At 40.8% G+C, this 17,624-nt stretch overlaps 2 protein-coding genes across 2 annotated transcripts; one reads left to right on the top strand and one right to left on the bottom strand.

Annotated features, from left to right (window-relative positions):
• The first annotated feature begins 2,385 nt into the window (after positions 1 to 2,385).
• LOC116416584 (piggyBac transposable element-derived protein 3) lies at positions 2,386 to 3,677 on the top strand. The gene is made up of 2 exons (XM_031925518.2): positions 2,386 to 3,020; positions 3,108 to 3,677. Exons 1-2 carry the CDS (start codon positions 2,555 to 2,557, stop codon positions 3,263 to 3,265), a joined length of 624 nt encoding a protein of 207 aa, XP_031781378.1. The 5' UTR covers positions 2,386 to 2,554; the 3' UTR covers positions 3,266 to 3,677.
• Positions 3,678 to 6,846: 3,169 nt separating this feature from the next.
• Positions 6,847 to 16,824, bottom strand: Y-y (yellow-y). Its single transcript, NM_001161505.1, has 6 exons — positions 16,554 to 16,824; positions 10,197 to 10,326; positions 9,734 to 9,896; positions 9,248 to 9,607; positions 8,623 to 8,811; positions 6,847 to 7,784 (listed from the first exon to the last, which is right to left on the bottom strand). Exons 1-6 carry the CDS (start codon positions 16,822 to 16,824, stop codon positions 7,581 to 7,583), a joined length of 1,317 nt encoding a protein of 438 aa, NP_001154977.1. The 3' UTR covers positions 6,847 to 7,580.
• Between the last annotated feature and the right edge of the window lie 800 nt (positions 16,825 to 17,624).

Here is a 17,624-nt window from a genome sequence, read left to right as displayed (position 1 = left end):
GTACATTTTTGACGATTATCACCTCATAATCAGCTGATTATCACTAGAATTTCATCGCATATAAACGCACGCACACACACACACACACACATATAACCATCAGCTCAAATAAAAATATTAAGCTGATATCACCTGATAATCAGCTGACGTTTTGGCGCGATTATCAGCCGATTATCAGCTGATTATCAGCTAATAATCAGTTGATTGTCATCTGCTTTTTTTCAGTAGGGCACACACTTTATTACTACTTCAAATCGGGTTAGGGTGCCACTTTTCAATACACATGTTTTAATACTACACACTCTTGGTAATGATTAATCTCTCAAAAAAAAACTTTTTTCTAAAGTGAAAATCTTGGCAAGAAAAAGGCTAATAAACGTAGTGAAATGTCTAAATATAAAAATGTCAAGTAAACGTTTTTTTGCTATACGCATTAAAATATCATTTTTTGGGAAAATATCTCTCTAAATCTGAAAGAGTGAAAAATGACTCTCAATTCGAGTCATAATTGCGTCACTCTTTGCAAAGAGTGACTCAATTTTGCCTCTAATTCGAGTGATTTTTCACTCTTTCAGATTTAGAGAGATAATTTTAACTTTAGTTTTTTATCTTAATGCGTATAGCAAAAAAACATTTACTTGACATTTTTATATTTAAAGATTTCACTACGTTTATTAGCCTTTTTCTTGCTAAGATTTTTACTTTTGAAAAAAGTTTTTTTTTGAGAGAGATTTCACATCTTTTACAAAGTATATTCTTGCTATTGCACTTCATTAAATCTTGATCTATTCGATAGGCAACAAGCTACTATTGGTTCAGATATTGATCGCATTGCGCATATAATCGTATAGAAATATATGCATATATACGTATAGCATTACATGCATATTATAATCGCGTGTCGCCGAGTAGCAGACGAATGACGATAAAGTAGATTAACTACTGTAACCACTGGTGTATAATACCAAATATACTCACCGGAAGTCACGTGACCGGAGGAGACGAAAAATATCGGGAGCGGATGGAAACTCTGTTAATAACTTAATATTCTTGAATGAACCTTTTATACATGAAAAATTAGGATAGTATATACCCGTTATTAACCAAGAGACCCGAAATTTGACTTCTCTTTCAACGCCTTATTTCTTTATGAAATCATCATCAGATTAATGCGGAAATACCATATCTGATGGGATTTTTATCGCTCTTTCCGAATCTGGCACCAGATTTGCGATTCGAGCAACCAATTTTGAACTACATTTGTTTAAACAAAAAAAAAACGTGATTTTTGAAAATTTTTTCCGAAATGATCGTAATTTTCGCCACGATTACGTATTCCGATCGGGTTGAAACTCTGTATCTGGTGGCATACATGCCTATACTACAAGGTAGCATAATTGGTTTATCCAGATTCAAGATGGCGGACACCAGAACAGCCGGTTGTAGCCAAAAATGTAATAATAAGCTTTTAGATTTTTTACTCGATAAGCATAGACTTATTGAAAAAATTTTGTTGCACAAAAAATGCTTAGAATTAGTCAAAGAACACGTGTGAATTTTTTCAAAAATTTATGGATGATTTTGAAAATTTTTGGATATGGCCATTTTATGAACATTTTCAAAATCATTCAAAAATATCTGAAAAAATTCACTCGTGTTCATTGACTAATTCTAAGCCTTTCTTTTGGAATAAAATTTTTCGTTATGTCCATTCTATCGGGTAAAAATTCCTAAAGCATTTTTATTGCATATCCAGTGATTATTATACATCCAATATATCAGTATAATTATATAGGTTTGTATGGGTATGAGTTCTTTATATTCTCAGATTTTTTCCTACTTGTTTTTATAAAAATCCGGTATATCGATTATTTTTGTTCAAACATATAATAATAAAAATAAAAATATAAATGTTTGTATGAAAATGTCAAAACGCAAATCAGCTAATCTCACTAATGATCATTCTGATATGGATGAAGAGAAATCCGAGAATGAATATGAAGAAGATTGTTTTATACCAAACTCGCAAGATCCCAGTTCCGATGAAAATGATTCTGCAGATAATGAGAGCTCAGATGACGATGTAATCCCAATACAAAACGTTCCGTATTGTAAAATTTTTAAAAATTATACGTCTACTCAAAAAAAATTAGAAGGAGATCACACATACTTATGGATTGAAAAAGAAAAAATGTATAGTGAAAATTTAGAAAATTATATACTTTTAAGCGATATTACAAAAAATCTATTTGCCAAAAATCATTCGTCGAACTTTTTGAATTATTCTTCACCGATGAACTCAAAAATCATATCATAAAAGCTACATCTGAAAATGGTTTAGAAATATCAATGGAAAAATTTAATACTTTTATTGGAATTTTATTATTGACATCATATAATATTCGAACATCAACATATGAATACTGGTCTAGTAATCCATTATTGAAATGTGATGTTGTTGCTTCAGCTATGAGCCGTAAACAGTTTCTTGATATAAAATCTAAAATAAAATATTCTAAAACATGTAATCAAACTAGTGTTGATAAAGCTTGGAATGTTCGTGATCTTATCAACATATTTAGAAAAAATATCCAGCAGTTTGGTTTTTTTTTCAACGGCACTTGTTGTGGATGAGATGATGGTGCGATTTTTTAGTCGAACTAGTTTGAAGCAGTACTTACCTTCAAAACCGGATAGATATGGTTTAAAATTTTGGGGACTATGTGATGTTAATGGATATATATTTGATTTAGACATTTACGGTGGTAAGAGAGGTGATGAAAAAAATGAAAAATTGGCTTCATGTGCTCTTGGTTCTACTGTTGTTTTACAAATGGTAAACAAGTTGTTGATGGATGTTTCAAAAAGAAAATTGTGTCAATATCATTTGTACATGGATAATTTTTTTACAAGTCCTGATCTGCTCGTACATTTGATGAAAAACGGTCTAAAGGCAACTGGTACTGTACGACGAAACAGAATAGAAATAAAGCATGAATTTGACAAGAAAGCTGTAAAAGGTTCGTTCAAAGTTCATCATGACAAAAATAGCGGAATGAATTTTATTAGCGTCATTGATTCCAAACAAGTATCTTTTCTTTCTACAGCGGCTTCTGTCAGTCCTATCAAACCCCTCAAAAGGTATTCATCCGATGTTCGTAATAAAGCAGAAATTCGGTTTCCTTCAGCTTTTGTTACTTACAATAAATTTATGGGTGGTGTGGATACCCATGATTTTAGATGCAAAAAACTGTACCAAAAATAAATTCAAAAAAGTGGACATGGTCAGTTTTTATTCGACTAATACAATCATCCATTGTAAATGCAACAGTTATTTACAATATTTGCAAAGAAGACGGTAAGGTAAAAACCAAAACCATGGCTATGAAAGTTAGCGAGTCATATTTATTGGGTAAGTCAAGAAATTTGATAGAGCATAAATTTGATTCAAAAGCAAGACGAGTTTGCTCTGTAGAAAAGTGTATTTTGCGAACAACACGGTATTGTTTAGATTGTAACAATTACTTTTGCGTTAATTGTTTCCAAATTATTCATAAATGAAACGCAAAATACCATGAAAGACGGTAAGGTATTTGAAGAATAAAAGTAAGATAGAAATATATGAAAAAATTACAAAAAAAAAACAAAAAAAAACAAACAAAAAAAAACAAAAAAACAAAAATAAGACTCTTCAAAAGATCGTCAACCTCCACGATGGTAAGAGTTGGGCAACGGAATAATTTTATTACGGCTAAAGGACGATGCTGCACTTGTTATAAAGTTGTTAGATTTTTTTTTTAAAAATCATCCATAAATTTTTGAAAAAATTCACACGTGTTCTTTGACTAATTCTAAGCATCTTTTGTTCAACAAAATTTTTTCAATAAGTCTATGCTTATCGAGTAAAAAATCTAAAAGCTTATTATTACATTTTTGGCTACAACCGGCTGTTCTGGTGTCCGCCATCTTGAATCTGGATAAACCAATTATACTACCTTGTAGTATAGGCATGTATGCCACCAGATACAGAGTTTCAACCCGATCGGAATACGCAATCGTGGCGAAAATTACGATCATTTCGGAAAAAATTTTCAAAAATCACGTTTTTTTTTTTGTTTAAACAAATGTAGTTCAAAATTGGTTGCTCGAATCGCAAATCTGGTGCCAGATTCGGAAAGAGCGATAAAAATCCCATCAGATATGGTATTTCCGCATTAATCTGATGATGATTTCATAAAGAAATAAGGCGTTGAAAGAGAAGTCAAATTTCGGGTCTCTTGGTTAATAACGGGTTAAGTAGATACCAACAGATTGCGCATACGCGCAATAATAATGATTTAAATGCAATCGAGATTTTTTTTAAGGTTAGGAACACCTAATTTCAAAGTATATAGGGTCGCGCCGTCGACAAATCGTACTTCGTACTTTTTCCTGCCAAAGCGGCGCTATCGCGCCCCTTGATTTTTACTAAGGTTTCTTGCTAGTTATATTAGATATATTATCAAGGGTTCCACGTCTCATTTTAAATACCTCAAACATTTCTACCCAGGGTTATGAGTTATGATGACTGTTAACCAGCAACCAATCAGAATTACGTATTAAATGCTTCACAACAAAGGCCATCATTTTTTAAAGTTTTTTTCCTTATCAACTTGAATAATTTTTTTAAGATAATTGCGGACTGAGCTAATAACGAAGTTGGTTCAAAGCAAATGCTACAGTTGGCTTTGTGTGTGTCATGCAGCGTTGACTATACACTTCCCCGTGTCATAATTTACATACTTGACAAATTATCGAACAATAAAAATATTAATTTACGTATCGACCAGTAAGACCGCGATTTTATTCACGCGCTTTTTACACCCTGTGAAATTTAATTAGAAGAAGTAATTGACGGAATAGCGAGAAATAAATTTCAATTTACGACGCGATTCCGAATAATTTATTACTAATTTGATGGGACTATTATACCCCTCTGCAAAAATAGCCCATAAAGTTAGAAGGTTATTGCAGTAGCATTACGTATAATTTTGACGTACATAACGCTTCAGTTTTCAGCAAAAAAAAAAGCAAAATTTACACTGGAACCCACACTTTCCATTTGAAAAGCCAAAGGCAATCGAGCGTATGTAATTTCCAAACCAACGCCCGATATCACAGTAACGTCGTACAAAACAAACGACGTGTCAGCTGCTGCTCAAAAAAATACATTATACGTCAAATTAGTGTAGTGACATGGAGTAACCGCGAGACGAGTGTCTCTCTCAAAAGCATCCCATCATTTCCGCATTTATCTTTCTCGCGCGAACGCGTGTCGTCCCTTCGTCTCTCGACCAACGTTGCGCCTGGCTCATCCGCACAGGTCAGCGTCGTCAAAAAAATAAAGAAGGCCTAGGTGCGTGTATATCGGCAAAGGAAATCTCAAGCGCGAGCAAAAGGGCGGAAGTCATTAACCGATGCCTCGTCGAATCGACTTCCCCACGTGACGGCAGTCGTGCGTAAGAGAATTAGAGGAGCCGAAGTGTCGAAGATCTGGCTTAAGAAAGAGAGCGAGTGAGATTTCTTTGACGATAGTCGTCTCCAATCGAATCTTTGAAAATTATGGCTTCTCTCTGTCTGGGTCAGAGTTGTTTATGGGGATGATAGGGATTGAGGAGGGAAGCCGGATATAATGGAAAACGGTGATTCGGGGATTCGTTATGGCTTGTCGAACGTTATCTGATATTAGTTTCGATTGCGCTCTGAAGGAGACAAAAAATCATCAGCTGCTGGTATGTATATGATTAACTGTTCGTTCATCACACTCCGAAATTGTTTAATTATACAGCGTTTCTGTTGTCCTGTGAAATTTTACTATAATATGGTTAATAAATTCATCGACACAACGTGTCGTAATGCGTTATGTATACTTGATTACTTAAAATATTCTTATAAAATATTATACAATAACATGTTAACTTAATTTTTAACCTATACATGAAATTGTAATGTAAATTTAATATAGTCGTACTGCTTTGACATTTTTATTTCAATTATATCATTTTGTAGCACCTAATAGTTACGCAAGTGTGCCGCAAACTCACTGTGAAATTCTATTTTATTAAAAGTTATAGCGTTAATACAAAAACGGTCTACTAAATTTACATTCATCACCACCTTGACCTTCGCCGCATAATCTCCCTTTTGAGCTGTTACGAAACGTTGCGCAAGTTTCCCATCAGAGGCCGAATCCGAAGGACACCCATTCGAACCAAGTCCCCTCGCATAGCACATCAGTACAAAGCAAAAAATCCACGACCGGTGAAAGTATACCGCAGCAGCAAACGAAACCTTTTTTCGCGCCCGCGAAGAATGCTCTCGAGAATTTTGATTGAAATTCATACCCGACTCTGCGGAAGAAGTAAAAGTTCCCTTCCCTGTTTTTCACGACGACGATACGCGCGTTCGAGAGTGAAAGTTATTTATATGGAATAAGTCGCCGAATGTAGTTTCGCGATTGATCGAGGCTACCGCGAGGCCTAATCAGCGAAACTAGTTACTGCTGCGCTTTAGAGGTGCAGAGTTTATTATAATCGTATTTATGGGGCGCGTAATGTCGGTGAAAAGCTGTAGAAGCTTACATCACGGTCAGCCGAGTGTATTTCACGCGTTTATGCGTTTGTTCGCAACGCGGAACTAAAATTTCAGACCGTTGTTGGATTCATTAGTTTCCATTAAAGTCTGCGGCTGTACAAATTCAGTTATTGATTAAAGTAGCTCACTTGAAATCATTCGGAATGGGGCTGAAGCAGCATTTTGTAATAGAAAAACAGGATAAGTGCGTTGTAAAATGAAACGTTTGTTGTTGTAGTTTTCACGTACATATTTTATTCTAAAATTTTTCGCATATTTTACAGGAAATGAAAATTCTTTGCGCGATTGTAAACATCAACAGTATTGTTATTTTACGATGTATTCTCGAATGATTAATTGCCCTTTATCAAGCATAAATTACGATTTAAATTTCGTTTGATCCAACATAGGTCTTTTCTTAAAAAACATAAACTACATGCTGCAAAATTTATGACTTAATACTAAACTCTTCAAGAATGCTGGAAAAAAATGTACATCATTCGCGTTCGCATTGCACCAGTTAAACAGGATTCCTTTCCGTCAGTTACATTCCGCCCCGTATACACGTGAATACACGTATACGCGGCTTTCGTTTCGCGATGCTTACTTTCCTTCCTCTCGTTTATTATGGATGGCGGGAAATAGACGAGAAGAAACATAATATCAATTTCACCGTCTTGTTCGTCTAATTTCCGGTATCCATATCATAGTGAACGAACGTGTAGAAACAAAAAAAACATACCTTATGTAACATCGTACCTCAGGTAATTTTCCTTTGAAATTTCAATTAAATACGCTTTTAAATACTCATCATTATAGATAGTATACTTAATGTACAAAGTCGAAGCAAATTCGAGAGAGCTGCCTCGGATTCTCGATATTCATCGATAATCGTATAATACAACAGAGTCAAAGTCCTCGCTACGCTCGCCGAGTTGTCCGGGTCTTCGATCATCTAGTAAACAAGATCATCGGTCCCACCAGGGCTGTCCATACGGTCCACCCAGTTGGTTACCCGTGTACGTCCAGGGCGAGTTATCGCAGACTGTACCGGCGATGGCGTCGCGTACCGGCACCGTCAGTATCCGGAAGTTCACGTCCGTGTAGTTGAGCGTGGAGACGAGGAAGACCGGCATTCGGTCGGTCATAATCCAGAGCAGGCCTCGGTTAACCTGTAAAAAAGTAATTTTCAATAAAAATTTTAAGAGTTGTTTATAGGTGTAAATGTATAGGCTAAATTTATTGGGTTTCAACGATTTTGACGTCGATTGTTCCGTGTGCAACGAGGGGGAAAGCCATATTGTGTCTCCTTCTTTATTCTAGGCCTGTTTGTTGCATATGCAGCTCGAAACATCGATTATTGAGTCGTTACGTGTCGGCCGTTATGGAATTGCGAGCTTTTTTCTGTCTGCATTCACTATTTCCCTTGTCAGAGTCGAAATGGATTCAATTTTTCCCTCCTGTCAGCTTATTTACGAGGTTGTGCGCGCTGGATGCCGTTGTACATGTTGCATTGGGTAATCAGTCGCGGTTAATGACTTCGCGAGCGATCAATGAAGGAATAAGGACTCTGATTGCCTGGGCGGAGGCGGATCGAGAAAATTGGCATCGGAAGGCCCTCCGTTGAGGTCTCGACGAGAGGGAGAAGAGTATATCTGAATAGGTCGAGCCTCTCGGACGAAAGCGAGGCACTTTTATAACGCGTTTCCCTTTCATTTGCGATTTTCAATTTGCTCTTTTTTCGAAAGCTCTCGTCGACGCGGTGATTACGTACACATGGGCGCAACTCAGCAGTTGTGCAGTGTAATTCAGGTTACGTTTTCGGAAAGTACAGCGTGCGCATACGTAACGGAGAGCAAATGCGTCACGTGTGAACCAACGCCCTCTCATCAGAGAGCCGAATAGTCTCTCCGGCGCTAAATCTTCGCGCTCTTGATTGCTCGAAAAGTGGGTTGCGTGCAGAAGTAATTACGCGCAGCGTACGTAGTGCAATGTGGGGTTTATGCGCACCTTAACGTCGGCTGGGAAAATCATGGCCTCGTCGTGGCGTGCGACGACCGCCTGGTTCGACGGGGCATAGGGTAGCAGAGAGTTCCAGCATCCTACGGCGTTCTGGTCGACAAGATTGAAGAATTGCAGGCCGTTGTCGTCCATGACCTCCGCAGTCGAGTGGCCCAAAGGTCCACGCTCCGGTAGTACCTGATAAGAAATGAGCGGCTATAGTTAAACGTGGGAATAGTCGGTGCATTGTTTGCTTCTGATTAATTGTTTTCAACGAAATTTATCGGTGAAGCGGAAATGGAGAAAGCTGAATTTAACACGTAAGATTGATCTCTATAATATATTTGTCGTACGCGCGTGAACGTACGAATCGTTCGCGTGCACTATCATTATTCATCAGTTTTTTCTCGCTGCCTTTTGCGCTATCCGTGAAAAAAAGGCTTCTCGAAGGCAAATTATTTTCGCATTACGGTGTTACAATGTACGCGGTGCAGCGTATCATTAGGCCTTTTTTCCGCCACGCCCAATCAAAGGCACGACTATTAAAATCTAACGACTTCATCGTTGCACATAGATAAATGCCACACTTCCGTTTCGCAACTTCGATATGAATTTAAGAAAAAAATAAGCTAACCTGGAAATCGTGCCAGCTATCCTCGGCACGGCTCTCGTCCCTGAGTATCCTCGTGGAGACAGCGAACTCCCGATTGCTGCTCAGAGGGTGGAAGAAGAGAGTTCTGAAACCGTCGAGGGCGATCGGCGACAGACTCATGCCGAATATTCCCTCCTCGCCCCACTGGAAGTTCAAGCCGCCGATGTTGTAGTCCCCGGCAAGAGGGTCGGGCATGAAGTAGCTGTGGTAGAGCCTCCAAGACTTGTTCAGCTGCCAGGAGTAGACGATGAGGCCGTAGCCGAGCTCGTCGGACATGTAGGCGAAGGCGTCGTCGCAGCCGCCTTTGCCCAGATCGATGGCGATATTCGCGATGAAGGTATTCTACGAGGGAGAAAAAATTTCGAAATTCCGAAAGGTTCGAGTTATTCGTATGAGATTTAGATCGTAACAGGTTAAGGGAAAATTCTAAAAGGAAATATGCGCGCGTTGTTTGTACGTCTCTCTTACCTGGTTGACATCCTCGGGCCTGAGCCTGTACTGTCTGAGAAGCTTATCGGTGGTCAGGTCGAATACGTTGAGGGTGTAGGGACAAGCCTGGACGGTGGTGTTACCGATGCCGATAGTGCCGACGTCGAGTACCCACAGTCTGTCGCACACGTCCGCGTGAATCCTGTATTAAGCGAGACAGAAAGAACACGTCACGCGTCAATCGCTCGAAAATGACGGACTCGAAGTCGTCATCCACGCGACCCTACTCGGAATTTTCATTGTTGGCGCGGAAATCCGCTTACGAAGTCGAATGGTCCTCTCTCTCCTCTTCTTTTTTTGAGAGAGCCCATCGAATGCGGCATTGTACGTTGGAGGAGTATTATGTGTGTGAAAATTTTTCGGAATGTAAGTCGCACAGTACCATTCGAGAAATGCGCGTTATTTTCGTTGGCGATTAATGAAATTATTCGAATAAAAATACCTGTAGACGGTGGTTAGTCCGCTTCCACAGGCTCCGGCGACGTTTTGAGCCCAGGTCGGATAAGGATTGAGCTTGGGAGCTCCGCCGCGAACTGAGTTCAGCGGAATGTAGTTCAAGGTAGCTGGTATACCTGCAATAAGAAGCATAAAGACATTTTTTAATACTTTCTACAAACAAGCTGCACAGCACTCGTGTGAATTTGCAAATCGCTGGCAGTCAATTATACTTCACTTCGCGGTCTTTATTTTTGTGTCGTGGGTGGCTTACGGGCCTTTATATAGTCGAGCTCGCGCGCGCGCGCGCGAATGTGTGCTCCACGTAAACAAAATGAAAAAGGGGATTAGTTTTGAAATAAGTCGGTTGCGCCACGACGCGTGGCTCTTTCTCTCGGTGGTGCAGTGTACTGAATTTATCAGAATGGCTTTCGCAAGAACGCGTCACCACACACCGTAGGAGAGAATTATTCCCAATGGATTTGCCGTGAAAAATTGCTCTACATGTTTCAATCATTCCACAGAAAGACCGAGACAATCACTCATTGTTCCCTGTGTTCTTGACTTCTGCGTATAATATGCCTTTTCTATAAGGCGCTCGCGAGACGCAAGGGCCGACCTCGAGTTTATTATTCCGTCGTTATTCACAAACTGCCATTACCATAGCACTGATCCGTCTTAAATATACACAATCGTAAAAAACCCATCATACACTCTCGCTAGCTCTATATCTCGAGAAAAAAGTGTATCATTCTCTGTCTAGACGAATCAAGGATCCCGACCATTCATTCCACATTTTCCTTTTAAAAGCGCTCGCACACCCCTTTAAAGTCACTCGATATCGCGTTTCGTCGTCGTCCCCTCGACAATGAGCGCCGCGAAAAAAAATCTGCTGCCAGCACCACCTGAGAGCTCACCTCCGCGCCCCAAGAAAGAAAGAGTCTTCGTCTTCGTCTTCTTCTTTCTTCGGCTCGGAGAAGAAGTTCGTGCATACGTGAGCGGCCGAAGGATATAGCGTCATTAAGCGCGTACACGCAGCTCTTTAGGATGAAAAAAAGCCAAGGAAGAATGAGAGGCACAATGTGAGCGAGGAGCATGGGCACGAGCGAGCAGCGCAGGAAAAAAGGGCACCAGCCGCACTGAATGAGCCTATTCAGCTGTAAAGTGAATTAAGATTGGCACGCGGGAGAAAGATGAAATTAAAATTATAGGATTAAAAATGGGGGAGGAGAGAATGGAAGGAATAAGGAGTTGGGCTCTCGTCGGGGTGGACGTTGAGAGACTCATTGGAGAGGAAGGCAAAACAATGGGGTTGTGCGCGCGCCGACGAGGCGTATGGATATTTTGTTACCCTGCTCGCGCGCGCGCGCAAGCGTCCGTATGAATATGCTCGCTGAAAATCGGAAATGGTTCTGCGTGCCTAATCGTTTGTGAAAATTCCGGTTTTTGCGCTACGGCGCCGATAGTTTGTATAATACAAAAACTCCGGGAACGCGCTGCACGCTTATACAAACGTAAACATAATTAGCAGTATAAATAAATCGGTTGCTATATCGATAGCAAAAAAAGTACAGTTTACGCAAACGGTAAACGAGCAAAGCATGTTATAAAATTGCTCTACTTACGCGAAAAGCGAATTCTCTCGTGATTTTTATTTCAAAAAAAGGGCGTCGCGATAAAAGCATTAATATAGCAAAAGTTGCGAAATAAGAGACACATCGAGGTGAGAGGCGAGAAAAGGAGAAGAAAAAAAAGCGAGAGCGAAGAGGCAAACGAGAGAAACGACCGGCTCGAGATGCCGCCCCGTGTTTCACTTTTGTCGCGAGGCGGAAACCGTCCAGACGATATTCGAAAACGAGAACGAGGGAGAGAATGCAAACGAGAGGGTGTATAAGAAACCGAATGAGAAAAGGAGAGCAAGAGAGAAAGACGGCAAATATGCGCTTTTTAAGATCGCGAGATATTTCAAGAAAGGATCGACGCAAAGATACGCGAATGTAGAGATCGTTGAGAGTCGCTATTAACTACAAGTTTGGTCAAGCGTTTTAAAAGTCGAAAACTTTTATCTGTGCGTGCAGTTGTGACGGAGTAATCGAGATTTATTTGATTTCAGTTGCAAGACATTATCCGCGCTTAAAATAGCGAATCGCAAACAAAGGCAGGCTGTTATTCTCAATGGGCAATCAGATATCACGTCCATATCTGTCGTTTCTGAAAGCGCGGTAGCTAAGATTCTTTATCAGAGTAGTTTACATTTTCATTGCTTGAAGATTAGCATAAATCGTATAATACACTTCCATTGTCCGCTGTACAGCAGGTCTGCTTGTCCGATTAATACTCACGCACTATAAATTTTCTTATATCGTTAGTCGCTCTAGTCAAATAAACGACAATCGAAAAGCTCTCGACAATAGCGCACGACTGCACCGAAAATTCGTTTATTTACCTATGTACACACCCACACGTTTCCTGGCTCGGACGCGTGCGCGAACCATTTATCTTCAATTATCCTAACGGTAACCGTAAACTTTCTAAATCCTCCTCAAAAGCATACACATCCTAACGCAATTAAACTGCAACTTCCATCTGTACACATAGCACCGTCTCGAATTCGCCGCGCCAAACAAACGTTACGCGCTATTTCGCAATCCACACCCCGCGTTCCGATCCGACAAAGGATCTTACGGGGCTTTCGGCATCGCCACAATTCCGGCGTAAAATTAGGACGTAAAATATTTAGCGCCTACTAGACGTATACACGTACTCCCGCCTCTCTCGCCGACAATGGCATCGGAGACTACAGCAGCCGACAATGCTGCAAGAGAGAGAGAGAGAGAGAGAGAGAGAGAGAGAGAGAGACCGAGAAACGCGCTCTGACAATGATCGACGAAGACGGGGGAGACACGAGCGACTTTGGCGTAGGCGTTGGGCGGATCAAAGCTACTACTGCTCGGCTTCCGGCCGCTTCATTGTCGCGGCCGGATACAAAAGCTCTCTGTACTTTCTTCTTCCTCGGACCTTCCCTCTTCCTCCGCGCTCGCGTGCGAGCTTTGATTCTTTTTTTCGAGGCTCTCCTTTTTTGATACAGTGTGCGCGCGGAAGGTGAAGTCAGGGGATGGCGATTGAGATAGATGTTGCGTAGCGGAGTCTGCGCCTTTTTTACGGGGGCTGGATAGACAGGGGACAAAAGGTCGGCACGATCGATCAGGCCGGTGGACGTACCTTTATAGGAGGAGATCTTGACGGCTTTGAGTGATACGGTTTTATGGATGAGGTTTTGTGGTTTTGTAACTCTGCCTTTACTCGGAATTTTACTATTTCACCGTCGAATGCGCTGGATTATTTTATTGCGTCTCTCTACGAAGAATCGGCGTCGTGTGAGCATGACGTAATTTTTATTTTCCCTGAAACCATTTTTCTACATTGTATAACAACGTTGAAGAGAAAAAAATACGAGATACGATCTATGAACTCAAAAACTACATCGAGCGCAATGGCACAGTTTCCGCAGCCCGTATCCTCTCATTAGGACTTTCGCTGAAAAACGAAACACGAATCGTGTGTTTTCGTCTGATCGACACGCGCACGCTAGGTAATTCCAATTTTCCAAGTCCCACGCGCGTGCGCGTGTTATATTACGGCAGGCACTTTCGTTTCGCGCGGACGTTTCGCCGTACACTCTGCTCTAGCGCCGGACTACTGATGCAAGCTTTTTTTTGCAACAGGCGACTAATTCTCTAATTAAACCGGTACGATAAACAGCGTGCGTAATTCCTGCGCTGTATGTAAACAATTTTTCCGAGTAGTCCGCGCCGATTCTAATTCGAGTAAATAAAATATTTTTGGAAAGCTCATTGTGAGAGGGGTATAATATGTAAGGTAGCACAGCGTAGTATCGGTGAAAAAGTTATAATCTCCGTCCGGCAACTTTCAAATTACCGTTTTCCGAATATATAATAATTCCGTAATTATTGTTATATAATGCCGTCAAAGAAACGCTGCGCTCCTCTATTTTTCATGCACCGTCTTATCAATAACTGTACTTTCGATATCAATGTGTGTGCAGAGCGTGAAGATAAGCCGTGAGCAGGGCTGGTTGAAAGTATCAGTTGACGAGCCGACGCGAATTGTGATATGAATATTCGATAATATTACACGGTGATCAATTATATACCTTTTCTGTCCAATGGTTATGCGTACCACAGGTTTCACTAATAAACTCAAAACCGTTATCACGAGTGATTACTATTTTCACATTGTCTTTGATAAGATTTCGGGAGAGTTATTTTATTCATGTATTACTTTTTTCACGCGCACCAAAAAAGATCCACCGTGTAAGTATTGTTCAGAAAACGAAGCGGTATTAGACTGGTCTTTTCTACTACTGTTTAAGCTATTCTGGTTAACGAAGATAGGTGGCGCATAGGCACTATTCAATTTCCCTTATTACAATCTGCGCATCAGATCAAAACCAGCCTATTGGGCCGCTCACGGATTGTTTCAACAGCTATGTTTCGTCGGATATTAATTCTCCTAGTTTAAGATAAAGGAATTTATATGCACGCATTTAAAAGAGAATTTTCGCAGAAAATAGTGTAATTTCCGCGCGATACCGTTACACTGAGTTAACAGTTGAGATATTTCATTCGAATGTTGAGTTGGAAGAAACGTGACACACGAGATTGAGTAAAGCAATCACATGGGTTTTTTCGGTCTGGCTAATAGAAAGGAAACATTACTTTCAATCTTTATATAAAGCAACTATCCGCGCAGCAGGCCATTAGAGATATTTTTTTAAAGCGATTACCGCTAATGCGCTACAAATTAAAATAAGAGTCATTCCGCGCAATAAGACTTATTTTGTTAAAAATGTGTTCTCTCGCTCTGCAGCGCTTTCACTATCATTCGCTAAAATGTGACCCACTAAGATTACGCATCTCTGCGAATTCATTTCCCCAATTATACAGTATACCTTATACCAGTCCTCCCGTAATATATTGTTCCGCGAGCTCGTAATCATCATCCCACCGCAATGTCTAATCGTGAGAGGGTGACACGCTCCAGTCCCGTGAGGCTTAAATGCGCTTATTGAATGATAATCGCATACAAACAATCTCGTAATGCAGCATAATTGAGTGAACTGCGATTAGAATTGTGTGCGCTGACAATGAGCGTTTGTTACGTAATCGCCTGCGTTTTGATGTGTCGCGCGGTATAAAATTCTTCACTCGACGAAAGTTAGTTTAAGGGGGCATATTTTTCTTGTTTATCATGACACAGCTGTGAGTTATTATTTTTCTTGGGTCTATAAAAAATAAAACGAAATTCCGCTGATCCTCGCACAATAATAAATATTCAGCTAACGAGGCAGCGACGCCAGCCTCGTATGATTACCACAGCCATCGATATTCGTTCATTAACAATTCAGGATTTCACGATCGATCGGCCGGAGTCGATACACGCGTTCAAGCTTATTAATTTCATCCCGCGGCTCGAGCTTTGATACTCGCGTTACACCGTACTTTTCGCGCGCGAGCGAGTGCCTTTATTGAGAAGGCGGAATAAATTTCGCGTGCGCGCAGCTTGGCAACTCGGAACTTATAGCGTGCGATAAACAGCGCGTAACGTTGCGCATTCGCGCGCTCGCTTCATCTGCAGTACAGCAGGGACTTTATTTTTGCTCGTTCGTACACATCAAAAGTGCGCGCGGCTGTAACGGCTTATTCCGAAGTATAGAAGGCAAATGTTGGCCAGTGTTGTGCAATTCGCTCATGGAATAACCGGTTGATGCACGGAAATTATGTGATTAGCCGATATATCGTAGATAGTCTGAATTTGCGTTAGATGTTTGAAAGGGGGTTATTTGAGAGAAAATTATATGGGTATTAGAAAATTTTAAAGTCGATTCTCGAGGCTATATACATTGTAGCTTATAATTGTTCGGTTCGAGTGTGAAGTAAGCCATTGACATAACGAGCTTTAATAAAGTGTACGCTAGTACTTAACTCTTGTTCTTTTTTTTTTCAAATCGTACTTGTCAGATAGAGCATTTTGCGTCAAGTGTCACTCAACGAATAATTTGAAATTCTAATGAATGTTGTACTATTTAAAGAAACTCTGCATTTCAGAGTCAACGCTATAGAAGATTTGGAGTCATTCGATAACATAGCGGTATACACAGATTTCCGGCCGATCAAAGAACCGAGAGATCGCGCACACTTGACGTAAAATGCTCTTCTTCCGGTCCTCCGCATTTAAAACCGTAATCGTAGCACACATCGCAGCCTGCACTTCCCATTTCACTTCCGTCCGTTCGCTCTCTCCTAAACCAACAAGCGGGGCCTCGTCAAAAACGAAAACTGACCATTTTTCCACCTCGGCACGCTGATGAAGAGCTTGTCCCTCCAGATCTCGATGCCGACGGGCAACGCGTTCTCCGGCTGGAAGTCACCGCTGGCGATGGCCTGCTGCCTGCTCACTTCGTTGGGGTAATTCCAGTCCAGTATCCTCCAGGCGAACCTCTCCAGCAGAGGCGCACTGCCGAATCTCGTCCCGTATCCCCTCGGACCCAGGGCAGCTTCGGTACTCGCCAATGCGATGAGCAGCAGAGCTGCCAGACACTTCACTTTCGCCATGTCCTCGAGGTACTCAACTGTACTATCGAGTGAAGCACTCGACGGTGGCGAGGCTAAAAGGATAACTGCATCGGCGCGGTTAATCGCCGCTCCTATATATATTATGCGTGTCTGGCACGACGTTTGGATCCGCGAAATCCCCCTATGGCTGGCAGGATACCTCCTCCTTCCTCTTGGCGGTAGTAGAGCGGCCCTGAGAGCTGCTGCTGCTGCTTTCTCACTCTCCCCTTTCCTTTCTTATTCCTTTTCCCCGCTGCAGTGTCTCTCAGAGCTAAGTAGGCTGGCTCGCTTGCACTTTCAGTGCGAGCATTGCGGATTGACGTACGCGCGGATGCGAACGCGAGTGTCGTTTGACTCCCTCGCCCTCTCACTTTTTTTCCATCGCAGTTGCTACTGATTACTGTCTAATGAGCGAACATGATTCTTCTCTTATCTGTTAGATGGAGAAATTGATTATGATGCGATATATTTTTAACAATTGTATCGTGGATTCGTGGGTATACATATATAGGTGGAGCTACTTACGGCTGTATTAATAAATTTTTTGGTATTTATGAGGTTGAGAATTCGCACGACATAGCTTCCTTTACTTTATTATTAATTGATTACATAAAAATTATAAATCTTCATTGCGTTCCACGAAATGTCATGATTTAGATTTATGACTTTAAAAGATTACGAATGCTGAATTGCATCCTTAAAATTATTTTCCGCAAAATGCGACACAAAATTTGTACCAAACGTTTTTTTAATCGCAGTATTAATATTCCGACGATGCACGCTACTGTCCCATTTTTCAT

Source organism: Nasonia vitripennis, chromosome 1 (assembly GCF_009193385.2).
Source record: "Nasonia vitripennis strain AsymCx chromosome 1, Nvit_psr_1.1, whole genome shotgun sequence".
NCBI classification, from domain to species: Eukaryota; Metazoa; Arthropoda; class Insecta; order Hymenoptera; family Pteromalidae; genus Nasonia; species Nasonia vitripennis.
This window is presented reverse-complemented; position numbering and strand designations above follow the sequence as displayed.

Bases quoted from the DNA above. Each gene is read 5' to 3' on its own strand.
- LOC116416584 (XM_031925518.2), top strand. From the start codon at position 2,555: ATGTTCGTGATCTTATCAACATATTTAGAAAAAATATCCAGCAGTTTG. The intron at 3,021-3,107 runs GTTCGTTCAAAG...TTCTTTCTACAG, and splicing joins TGACAAGAAAGCTGTAAAAG to CGGCTTCTGTCAGTCCTATC.
- Y-y (NM_001161505.1), bottom strand. From the start codon at position 16,824: ATGGCGAAAGTGAAGTGTCTGGCAGCTCTGCTGCTCATCGCATTGGCG. The intron at 8,812-9,247 runs GTTAGCTTATTT...ATTTCTTATCAG, and splicing joins ATAGCTGGCACGATTTCCAG to GTACTACCGGAGCGTGGACC. The intron at 7,785-8,622 runs GTGCGCATAAAC...ACTTTTTTACAG, and splicing joins TTTTCCCAGCCGACGTTAAG to GTTAACCGAGGCCTGCTCTG.